This window comes from Antrostomus carolinensis, unplaced genomic scaffold (assembly GCF_000700745.2).
Source record: "Antrostomus carolinensis isolate BGI_N321 unplaced genomic scaffold, ASM70074v2 scaffold16549, whole genome shotgun sequence".
Taxonomy (NCBI): Eukaryota; Metazoa; Chordata; class Aves; order Caprimulgiformes; family Caprimulgidae; genus Antrostomus; species Antrostomus carolinensis.
In genome coordinates, this window is record NW_010340791.1 from 29,237 (window position 1) to 41,948 (window position 12,712).

At 38.1% G+C, this 12,712-nt stretch overlaps 1 protein-coding gene across 1 annotated transcript in view; it reads right to left on the bottom strand.

Annotated features, from left to right (window-relative positions):
- Window positions 1-12,712, bottom strand: part of HECW2 (HECT, C2 and WW domain containing E3 ubiquitin protein ligase 2) — a 73,746-nt gene that overhangs the window by 16,414 nt on the left and 44,620 nt on the right. The window contains exons 14-19 of the mRNA XM_029087055.1: window positions 12,477-12,579; window positions 11,350-11,446; window positions 8,299-8,382; window positions 6,945-7,054; window positions 2,895-3,015; window positions 696-809 (exon numbers count right to left, since the gene is read on the bottom strand). Of these exons, the coding sequence (XP_028942888.1) occupies window positions 696-809; window positions 2,895-3,015; window positions 6,945-7,054; window positions 8,299-8,382; window positions 11,350-11,446; window positions 12,477-12,579 (629 nt within the window). The remainder of the gene's footprint in view (window positions 1-695; window positions 810-2,894; window positions 3,016-6,944; window positions 7,055-8,298; window positions 8,383-11,349; window positions 11,447-12,476; window positions 12,580-12,712) is intronic.

The window sequence follows — 12,712 nt, forward strand, 5'->3', positions numbered from 1 at the left end:
GATGAAAGAGGCAAACAGTACATCGTTCCAGTTTCACTTGCAAAGAAAATCTAACCACATCTTGCTTTGCAATGCACATCTTGCAACCTGTAACGTGTTGAACACTCCGACTCAGACTGAGCATTCTCTGAAGTGACTTTGAAATGTCAGGAATATTTGTGCTTATTTGACAACTAGCAACAGCCTAGTTACTTTTATTTGTGACACAGGCCCTGGCCTGAAGAGACAGTGAGCACCTCCTGGAGCACTGAGGGCTTTAGCTCCCATTGCCTCAGAGAGGAGTTGAAATAAGGATTAAGCTTCCAGCCTACTCTTGAAGCACTCTCCCTCCAACAAAGGGCAGCTGTCTTTTAACAAACACTGGAGATATGTCAGCACTGACAGAAAAGAAATATGAATTACATGAGAAAGTTGTTTGTTACTTCTTTGCTTTCCCAGCAACATTCAGAAACACACACCAACTATTGTGAAAATTCACATAAACACATGCATTACTTCTGCGAAGGCAGGATACGTTACATTTCACAATGCCTAAAAAGTCATCTTGAACAGCTGTATGTTCTAGGCTTTTGTATATGGCATTTCCTGACCACAATCCTTCCTCTTTTCACTCTAGACCACAAGAAGTTTAGTGAAACAGCAGCTGCAAGACACACTGAGTTCTGAGATCACATTTACTTCCCTGTTCTACTCACCCTTCTTCCCCAACAAACGTGACATAGAGTTTATTTCTCTGTAGGTCTTTTCTTGAGTAGCCCATGATCTGGTTAAAGGCATCTTCTAGCAAGTGATCTCTCCTGATGATTAATCTGAAGAGCAAAATAATTTTGAAACAGCAATTCATGAACATGAACCACAGTTGTAAACATCTATTTACAGCGTAAGATAACAGAGTGACTTTGTAGAGATACACGTTTCTGCTGGATAATTTGATCCAGATCAGGCAGCTTCTATCTGTTAGTCTCTCTCCCTCAAGAATCTACTTTAGATTTCAACAAAATGTCTCTTGTACAAAGAAGCGCAGTTTTGGTTTTCCTACCCTGGATTTTCCTTTATTTAAAGGCTTCAATGGGAAAGGTCCTGAAGTGGGCATTTTCATTAAGTTTAAAATCATTCTGTAATGCTGGGCCTCTAAATCAGTCTTACGGTAAGCAAGAATCTAAGCTTTTATGTAAAAATCCATCTCTTAACAAGGAAAAAGACAAAACTGTGGGAAAGTCAGAGTGGTAACTCCAGAATCACACGTCCCTACATTATCCCCAGTGTAAGTGTGACAAGACAGTAAGACTAGAAGGAGTGGTAACTGTTAGTCCAAAACCAGACCGAAGTAACACATGTGAAAAAATAATGTACTTTCTAAAAGAAAAATTGTGTAAGTGGGGAAGTGTTATAAAGATCTAAAATAAGAGGTGAAAGAATCCTCCTTACTTAAAATATTTTATCTTCTGCCAAAAAACAGTGTTTAATTAGTTTCCTGAAGCATAGCTTGCTTTATATTTAAATACTGCCTTACGTGTGCATTTGATCAGTCAGTCAGAGGGAAGCTGGGAGCTGCTGCTGCCTGCAGAGAGGCAGCTTACCCCTCCACTCTGACTCTTGCAAAGCCCCTGCTGGCCCTACTGCTTGTGCAGAGATCAGCTGGTGACTGCACTGTGCTATCCTGCAGAGGACAGCAGCAGAGAGGCCAGGAACTGGTAAGGTATCTCGGCAACAAGAGGACCCAGGCAGCAGTCAAACTGTGCTGGGCTCCTGGTTTGAAAAAAAGGAGCAGGTCAGTGTATGCCTAGGAAAGGAACCCAGAGAAAACTTCCATTCAAGAATCAAGCTGTTGTTCTGCTTAAAAATCCACAGTACGGTGGCAAACAGGTGAAGAAAAAAAAAGGTGCAAGAAATGTAATGGATCTTACAGGTAGCAAATGCCAACCTCTTCTACCAGCTATTTGCCCAAGCATTTGTGACAAAACTTTCACAAATTAAGCTTTAAGTGTTTATTATTTCATTATATTATAGGCAGACAATGTCCAATCCCTGCCTCTTCAGGCTGTCCAAACAATACCATTTTACTCCCATTTCAGTTGTGGAAAACTCTGAACAAGCTCACATAAATGAAGTCTGAGCTCTGCACAAATTCCTGCAAAATATAAGAAGTGACTGGCTGGGAGAAATTAAAAACAAACAAACAACCTACTCCCCTATTCTAATAAAAGAAATAGTTATAAAAAATTTCTAGTGCTTCACAGCTACTATGAGAGTATCAGGCTATGAGAATTTGATCACTGGCACAAGACTTGGTAATTTACAAAATTCTGAAAGTATCTTATGATGATCACATGATTGCCAAATAAATGAAGGAGAGAAGACCTCACTCCAAGCACTCTAGCATTCAGAGGGCTGAAGTAAAAATATTAGCAGTTTTTTAAGGCAATTCATAGAATTTAATGGCATTTAATTTTATGAGTCCTCTATACTAAAGAGTACTGTGATATCAATACAGGCAATGATGTAAAAAAGATAAGCCCATCTAGTTTTTTCAATGCAAAAAGACATGAGAAAACATAACTGTTAATATCATAGCAATGGCTATAATGGAAGAATTCAGATGCCCCCTGTTCTGCATACCTCTTCCCAAAGCACTTTTTGGCACTGTATTGGTAATTGTTTATATGAAAATATAGTTGGAGGAAACATAGAAAAGAAGTGCTCAGAACTTGCTGTATTCTCTGCTATGAACCACATGCTGGCACTAAGTCTTTCATGACAGGCTTTGTATTTCCAGAAGTGCAAGGGTAACCATAACATCTGCATTCCTTCTAATGGGAAGAAGCTTGTAGACGTGCAAAGGAAGGCAAGCTGCCTGAGAAACAAATCCAGTTTCATGAGATTCTTCAACATACTTCAATTTCCCTGGGCCTTGTCCATATCCTTTAGTCTCCAACTTCCTGTAAAAGTTCCTCAGCTTGGCTTCAAAATCTCTTTTGTAAGGAGCTGGAGCTCGGGCATTGGCACGCTGAGTACCTGCAAGAAGCAATAAGCAAAGAATGAGCTGTAGTGACATGAACTGATTAATGTCCCATCCTCTGCTGAAAAGACTCCTTAATAGCAAAAGGCATGGTATGTGTTTACTTTAGTCACCTTTAAAATGAATAAAAGCTGCATATCTTCAAACCTGCCCTACATCCAAGACTTTTTGGTTGCTCATTTCCAATAGTATCATCTTTCTAAAGTAAGTCTTAAAAGAGTAAATCCAGGTCAATGCAGAAGATGGATTAAAAAAACCAGCATAACCAACTGGAAAGACTTAACTTTTATTTGTCAAGTACACTTTATGTCTAACCTTTAAAATAGCTCATACAATAAATGTTCTGCTCTGTTCTGGTTTTAATATCATCAGGAAAAACAAGAACTCAGAAATGAAGCATAAACAGACTGTACTCTGCTGTGCCCCTGGTGAATACATCAAGCTGAAGAAGAAAGACTTTTGGAAATTCCCTAGCAGAAGTTTTTCCTTGGGGAAGTACAAGGAAGAAAAATATTGGAAGAATGGAAAGATTATCAAATTTAAGTTTGTTGAACCTTTCACATGTGACTGCAGGAACATACACAATGGTCATCTAAGTCAATTTGGTTTTGAAAAACTGTTTTTGAGGGTTAATTTCTTAAAAGCAAGGAGAGATGAGATCTGTATGCCAAAAAAAAGGCATACCCCTACATCTGAATGTACAAGTCTAGTATATACAAATTAAATGTTTAATTTGACCTATCGTGAATATTACAAGCATTAGAACTTCCACTGCCTCCCTGTATAAATTACTCCAATTGATTTGATGGCAAGACAGTGTGCCAAAGAGGCAGTTAATCGTAGCCCTTTTACGTTCATCTTCTCACCTCTAGTTTTAAATTCCATCCCTGCATGGCTGTGTAGACAGCCCCCACAAAAAAATTCAGAGGACGTTTTAAATTTCTCATGTCCTATAGTATCCATAAGTTGCCAACTACTTAGCTGCAACTGGTGGTCATCTAACAGGCCCATAATGCACTGGATATACAAATGACCAGTTTAGAAGCACATATATGCAGACTTCTGTCTTTTAAGTGACAATCACTTCCTTGTGAGTTTTCTTTGGGCTCCTTGTATGAAAGTAAGCCAATACAGAAACATTTATGGCTACTATGGGTTGAAGGCATGAGAATGTAATGTTTCAGGTTATGAAAAAGAGAGAACATGTATCCGTTCAGCCTGTGGGCAGAGACCAGGAGAAAAAGAGAGCAGCTCGCTTAGCCACGAAGTACACGGGTCTGACGGCAAAGGCGAAGAGCACATCCTGCGGAAGTGGCTGCTAGAAAAAGCTGCAGAGTCGATCTCTCTGCAGAGATCAGAGAGAGAAAAAGCAAGATCAGTACTAGCACTGAATGCCATTTACAGGTCTTTAAAAGACCTGTCTGACCAGAAAAACATTTGCCACTTGTTCTAGGCTTAGAGTGATGTGTGGGAGGAATAGAAAGCGTCAGGGAATCTTCAGAGCTCTAACAGGAACATGCAGGACCCCTCTGGAAAAATAAATCACGGTCATTAATTAATCTATATTGGTTATCCTCTTTTACTGAGAGTACCAAGGGCTTCTAATGGTACACTCAGTTGAATTCTCTAGAAAACTTACAGAAACTTGAAACTGTAAACAGCCTTTTAATTATTGGCTTTTCCCCTTACTTTGTTTATTTCGCTTTGGGCCAAAGTAGGTACAAAAATGTAGTCACTGAGAAAAACCGCAACAAAAGCATACTTTAAGCTTAACCCCTGAAGGAAGTTTTTGCTGAGAGATACCACAGAATATAAATCTGGTAACACATTACTTCACGGTTCAGAAATCAGCAGTGTATTATTCTGTCAGCACATGACAAGTCCTCATTGCAAATTAGATGCATATGCCAAGAAATTCCTGGGCAATTATAGTGATTACTTCCGCCTTGGGAACAAAAGATGTTAATGGAAGAGCTAAAAAATTCCAGTGATGTGATAATCATATTTGATTTTCAAAGAGGTTATATTCTAAAGCAGATATAAAGAGTAGCTTCATGACTATTCATCTTTCCCAAAAGAGAAAGTACAACCGATTGTGACTGATCTGAACAACGGAACCTTAACACACAGCCTCGTGCAGTGCAGCACAGTCAGTTTAGCTGACACAAAAGCACAGAGCCTCCACAGAAATGATAGGCTATTTACAATTTCTCATTAAAAAAGTCATTTGTACACCAACACAAACATGCATACTTGCAGACCGACAGGGAGATTCAATGGTCTCTCTATATTTTTCTGTGAAATAGAGAATACAATTTTAAGGAGAATGGGACTAAAACCCATTACTGTTCATCCTTTACCGTGTGCTACTTCTTTGAGGAATAGATGAGAATATCACAGGATAAAGATTGAATGCATTTTGAAATTACTTTGTTGGAGTGAAGCCCTGCCAAGCATGCTTTGGTGCACGTACTAGTAATGAAGCAATTTAACTCTGAAAGCCTAAACTGTTTTTACTCATATAAGACTGACAGGTTTGCAATTGAAAATAAGATGTATACATGCGGATGTCATTCTTACTTTCTTTCCACCAAAGGGGAACAGTTACATCTAAACCACATATGTATCAAAAATACCAATACATGTGAGTATTGTATTTTGCTGCTTTGCAGAATGCCATAAGATCACTGGTCTTCAGGTAATTTATTCTAACAGGTCCTACAGAGGTCCTGTGTCCAGCAGCAGGAAAATCTACCATGCAGGACATGTTTATGAATGGTTTTAATCTGTTTTCTTGAAAAGGCAAAGCTTTTTATGATTGTGGATTGGGAATTGCCCATAAAAATCACAGTACTTTTTCTGATAAGATTTTCTTATTGTCTGTTCTCATTTTATCTACACTTTTGTTCTCAAATTTGTAGAAATCCCCTTAAGTTCCTTCCAATTTACTGCAGAGATTTTATTTTACTTACCGATTAACTTCTTGAGAAAACTAAGAATAGTGACACCTATAAACTTTAAATTGCTGTACTTAGCTTTCAGAGGTCAAATGGAACTTGTCATATTTGAAATAACTTAGTTCTGAGCCACTTGGTTAAAAAGTGAAATATCAGTTTCATTCCATTCTGACACGTGTATTTCCAGTCAGCTGCAATATGCTGTCTTTTGAACTCATGTTAAGGGAAAACAATCTGGCTTTCCATAAAATTGTCACATTGCCCCACAGCTCCATTAACACTGGCATTTTAAAATACAGTTATTAGATCTCGTATTTTCAATTCCCTAGGCATCAGGATCCTGGCATAAGCTGTCACTTAGTTGTTTCACATGAGTGAAAAACAAGTTTGCATGTTTTACAAGTCAGAACAAAATCATAACCTCTGAAGTTGTAATACACCAGTCTTTTCTACCAGCAAAACATCTTGTGAGCCCAAGGCAAAGGTTCAAGTTGACAGTCAAATGCAATCACACTTGTTGACTTTGCTCAAAAATAGGACTAAATCTTTGTTGCTGCTGGAGCAACAGAACTTGCATCTTCAGAAAAGTGAAGTTATTACATGCAGTATAATGTAAACTAAACTAGCTCTACTGCAGTATCTTATAGATACCATCATAATGCAAGCTCACTGACCACTCAGAAGGTGCTTCAGCTCATGTAACTTTACCCTTCTAAAAGTTGGGAACTGTATAGAGGAATAGGTCATAGTTTCCAAACAGTAGGTTCTTGGCTTGAGGCTGCTGTGAATTTCAACTTCAAAAGCAAACAAAAAATTACAGTCAAACAATTTTATATTGTTTTTGTTCTCTGACTTCTGGAAAGGCAGCAGGACTGTGCTACTGACTTTACTGATCTGAAACTGGTGCTTACAAAATATGAGAAATGGTTTTGTACAGCCCCTGCAGAAGCTATGCCTGAGCAACTTACCTGGAGAGTTCTGAGGAGAAGACACCGGTGAGCCTCTTGGGGACTGGCAATAACTAGGATGAAGTAAGGCATGTGGCGGCACGTATGACATTATCTCCTCCTCAAACAAGCTGGTAAAAAGGGGCAAATAAGAAATAACATGTTTATTTGAATGAACGGCATTTTTCACTTTCTAGGAATAAATCTCTAGTTCCTAGCCTGCTTTCTTTCCATTACGCACACTTAGAGTGCAACAAAATATTTTACTGCCATTCCCTCAATCCGACCTTGAAAGTTACTAGACAGCCTTTTCAATTTGCCTTTTAAGAAAAAAAAAAAAAAAGTTGTGTTCTCATTACAAAGGGGTCAATAACCTTAGTCACACTTTCCTGGAAAATATCTGCAATACTGCACAAAGATCAGGAACAGACACCAACATTCTAAGCCTCCAGGATTAAGAATCACATCTGAACTTGTTGAGTGTATTGAATAGTAAGCTTGATGGCATTACAAGTTATTTCCTCATTTTATCTTTAATAAGAACACTGTTGCTGAAACAGGTATCACATCTAGTCTGCTCACACTGAGTTATTTCACACCTCATCTATTATTGCTACAAAACTTTTAAGAGAAAAACAATAAACATTTTGCAGCAACTTGACCTCAAAATACTACTACTGCCAGTCCTATTTCACTAGATTCAATTTTAAATGTACACATTAATTTCTTGATGCAGTTTTTCAATGGATGAGAATACAACATGAAGATACAAGGGTTTAAGTCTATCAAAAAATCTGCCTCCTTTTTTGAGTTACTTGCTTACATGAAAAATATTAATGAAGCAGCTTCCCATTTCTTGAGCTCTGTAACAGTATTTCCCTTATTAAAGGGGACTATGATTCACAGCATAGTGAAGAGGCAGCAAGATATTAAGTAATAAAAAACCACATCTCAAGTATGAATGTTCACAGATACAGACTTCCCAAACCACAGAACTAAACAGATGCCTTCTTGAAGCAGAAGAAGGCACATTCTTGTAAAGGGGTCTAATCTGTACCACCCATCTAAACGTCAGAGCTGGATGCAACAGGAAAATAAAAGGTGGCCTGGGCAAACCATATAAATCACAAGCACAGCACTTGCCTTGCCTCAGAGTACCACATTCCATCACTCCTATGAAAAAAATGTCACCTCCAACAACCATCTAGAATTTGAACATGATGAAAATTAAAAATCTGACCCTTGAGTTGTAGCTCTCCCAGCTGCAAGTCCAAGTACGGAAGGAGAAATGATTAGGTCACTAAATCAGCACACACTACTCACTGAAAGGCTCCTCAGCAGCTGCCAAACGTGCATCGAAAGCAGCTGTGCCTACCTGAGTAACATGACAAGGTCTGCATCACTGGATAAACGCACCAACCCAGGTGTTCCCTCTGTCCGGATGAACTGGATCTTCTCCCTGTATAAGTAAAATAATATCTTTTGCAAATAAGGCAACAATGTACACCACAGCAACAAGAAAAGTACAGGGTACATCATAAAAACCTCTGGATTATGCTTCTGTATTTCAGAAATCATTGTTTCCCTGCCATACCACATCCACGTGAGCAGCAAAATATTACAACAAAAAAGCTAACTTGTTCTGAGGAATGATTCTCTTGTTCTCATCTCTTCAACACTCAGGCTGCTTCAGACAGTACAGCCATCCAACCAGTAAAAAAAAATTAAAATAAAATAATTTTTTTTTTAAAAATCAGTCCTTCAAGTTCAAGGTAGTCGTGTCCCTGAAGTCAAAGTAGCAGGCTGAGCCCTGCAGGAGGACACTACTATTCTGAAAGTGAACTGTTTAAAGAGGTACTGTCTTTTTTGAACCTTTTTACAAACGCAAGCCATCCATCACAATGCACACTTGTGATTTTAAAAGCAGGGTTTTCGTAACGCACCGCACTTAAGAGATCTTCCAGGAAAACTCTTACACTATTTCTCACCCTCTGACTCGCCCAAGCACACGCCATTCCTCCCAGACACAGTTTTGTTACTATTGTGGAATCTAAGCAGCTTAAACTCCGAGCATGGTAACACACGCATTTTTATTAATTCCTTGCCTAATTCCTGTTCTTTTTCTCTGCATTTTTTTCCTGAATTCTAAAATGGAAGTATATTCCTTTTATTTTCATAGAATCATAGAATATATTGGGTTGGAAGGGACCTTCAAAGGTCCCTCCTCATCCTAGTTCTTCCCCAGCTTTCTTATAGGCACCTTTCAGGTACTGGAAGGCTGATCTCTATCAGTACAAGGTATACGATTTCACTACTGATTTTCCTCCTCACCCATGTAATAATTATAATATTAAGAGTAATAAATAGTATTTAATATCATAATTATACTACTTCAATTGCACTGAGGTCCTGAGTGAGTCCCAACACTAAAAAAAAATAAAAAATTAAAAAAAAAAAGACATAAGGAATTCATAGTGAGGGATTTCACTTAGGTCTTAATTCATCAAGTGTTATAGCAATGTCACTGGAGTTGCTTAGTCTCACAATGCATCAAATAGACATGGATTCCAGTAACTTGATAAACCAGGGTCTTAGAAGACTAAATAGGAAAAATGAAACTTAGATCTTTATAAAAATATAAGAAAAGTTACTGAAGCATCAGCTCTAGAAGAATATAGGAGAGATATAACGGAAGATACTTTACCAATCAAATACACAAACTTCAAAGACTAAGACTAGAATGGAACCATTTGGCTTAACAGAATGGCTTCTCCGACCAATACTATTTCATGTAAAATAGAACTACATTTATTAAAATCCTCAATCATTCTGTTAAGGCAGGTAAGTTAGACAAATATCTTGAGGTTATTTATGAAGTAAGTGTACAGAAGGATACATAGTCTCAAGTAAATGAGGAGTTACAGAAACCAGTATCTTTTACCCTTTGATCTTCCATTTTAAATCTGAAAACTATCTTTTCTTGAGAAGGGCTCAGCTTGTGGCAAATTATGACTCTCTAATTAGGAAGCAAGGTTCCATAAAAAGCAGAATGTGACAAGTCTCTTGAACAGTCTGAACTCTAAATTATCCAAAAAACACAAAACACATGAAGAAAATGACACTCCGATTGCTATCAGAGTAAAGGAAGCCAAGCACCCTAGGTAAAGGAAAAAGGAATAATAAAACTACTAATAATCAGAAACTGTTTGTATACTATTTCCCAACAGATCAGTTTCCTCACATTTCAAAATAAGCCTGATGAGATAAGCTTGTGATAAACTGTAGTGATATGGGTACAACATAGGAACTGTTTTGACAGGCTAAGAACTGTAGATTTTTATTTTCCTCCTTTTCTCTGTATTTTCTAGAGAACATGTATTCTGCTAGTATGTCATTTCAGGTTTGTCAGCCAGGATTTATTTAGAGGGTAACACAAATCTTGTTAGAACACGATGCTTTGTGAAACTGCAAAATAGGGCAGCATGTTGAATTTGGGGAACTTGAAGGACATGGAGGAAAAGGGATCGATAAGTAACACGATGAGAATGGAAAAAAATGAAAATCAGTGCTGGCTGCTGTGCCTGCCAGTGTGGATAGGCATCTGGAACACAGAGCACTGTGCTGGCAGCTCTCTGCACAGGACAGACCACAATCATCAAATCACTTTTTTTTTAAATTTTTTTAAATTTAGCATCCAAGGCAAAGTAGATACAGTCACTGGAGTTCTAGTCACTAATATCCAAGTTGTCAGTTATTCCATCTTTTACACTCAAGTACATGAACTTAAGCGTCTTTGTGCAGGACACAGTTTAAAAGAGATCTTGCCACTTTCTGAATTTTGACTTTTTATCATTCCTAGTCTAAGCACATGAGGGAGTTATAACAACCATATAACAATCAAAGATCATCCTTCATCAGACCTTGCTGGACTATGCAGAAGCCTGTAGATACCCATTTTTTAAATTTTGGAGGAACACTAAAAATTCTGCTTGATATAACATCACCTCCAAGGTCATTAGGTCAGGACAGCCTTCTCTAAATGCACATTGAGAAGATAAGGACAAAACCAAATGCCATTCTGCCTCACGCTCCCAGCTGTACACATACTCAAATGAATGGGCACATTTGCTGTGCCATCCAGCTGTCTTGGCACATTTCGAAGACATCAGCAAATCTCTTATGACAGTTGTTCCAAACATTTTCTTGTAGGTACCTTTATTTGGTAGTAACACAGTACCTCTGTCCTCCTAAACCTTATTTCAAGGATACATAGCAATAAAATAAAGAACTATTTCCCATAGCTTTATGAACATGTTTGAATAGGCCAAAAGTCTACAATCTGTTATGTTCCACTGCTAATTTTAATGAAAGAAACTAATTCTAATTAGCATTTTGTATTGAAATAGGAATAGCACACTTTTATTACCTGAGTGAATGATTCCTGGTAAGATCTGGTTGTCGTTCTTGTAGAATTTCAAAGATATTGGGCTGCCGCAAAAATGCAACAATCTTGTCATTGTAAGCTGAAAACATCAACAAAAATATGCTGAAACAAGTTGATACCAAAAGACAGGACTGCATTCCTTCTGAGTTTTGAACAATAATGACTGCAGACTTCATCTTCACAGTTTTAAGTTTAGTAGTTTTAACTGTGCTAATACTTTTTCATGCAAGGTTACTGATTCTGCTGTCATTTAGGAAACATGCTTCTTGATTATGAAACAAATCTGATTGTGACACATTCGTCCCATCATTAACATCTCTAATTTTGTTAGCAATTTCTATTACATTTCATCACCCACAGACTCAGCTAAGGTTGAACTAGAATATTCATTGCTAGAATAAAATTGCAGGGACTTTGATTTTCACTGCACTGAAATCCATTCTCAAATATTAAATAGTTACTGGAAAAACCCATACCAAATACTCACTAATTGTTGAGCCTGCAGTGTCTACCCTGCTATGTCCATGGCAAGGGGAAGGATTTAAATTAGCAGAGATTTCCAAGTAAACATGCCACAGTACAAAGAGCCAGTTATAGTCAATCGGATTAATTTATCTTGATTTAGCACAATGTGACAGCTGTTAGATTCAATAAGCTAAAAATTCTGTTCTTGGTGGCGCAGAAGTCAGTAACTTTGTTTGTATGTAACTGAGAACAGAAGTTAAGCTAATAACTAATTCCAAGCTGATTAACACTTTCTGGAATCCTGCCAAACTAGATGCCCAGAAGTTCTACAAAAATCCCTGGGAATACACGGAGTCCAATTAGGACACAACTTGGCTCACTGGCTTCAACTCTCCTGTAACCTCCTAGAGTAAGTGGGCTAGGAAGGTAGAAGTTTTACATTGGTTATTTGGTTCTGTGCAGACACTTTTCAGTATTATTACTGCAGGTTGCAACTGAACAATTGGGAAATGCTGATGGACAGAAGCAATCATAACAAATGATAACTTCCACCCACCCCAACCAAATGAAACACCCAGCAGTGCACACTGACATGACACACTCAGTCACGGAGAACTCTGAAAAGAGGCCATATGCTGACATACCCACTGGAACCACGTCTTGGTACTGAGCTCTGCTGACTGTATTAAATGTGCTAGACGGCCTTGGCAAAACTGGGGGTCCTGAATGACGCGAGTCCTCTCCGACCTAAAAATGTGCAAGTAACCACAGTGAGTGTCTCTATGCCAGCATATGTATTCAGATACATAAAAGTGAAAGCCCGTATGGCTTAAAACCAAGCATACATGTAAATGCTTTGCTCGATGACTATCCCCAGTAA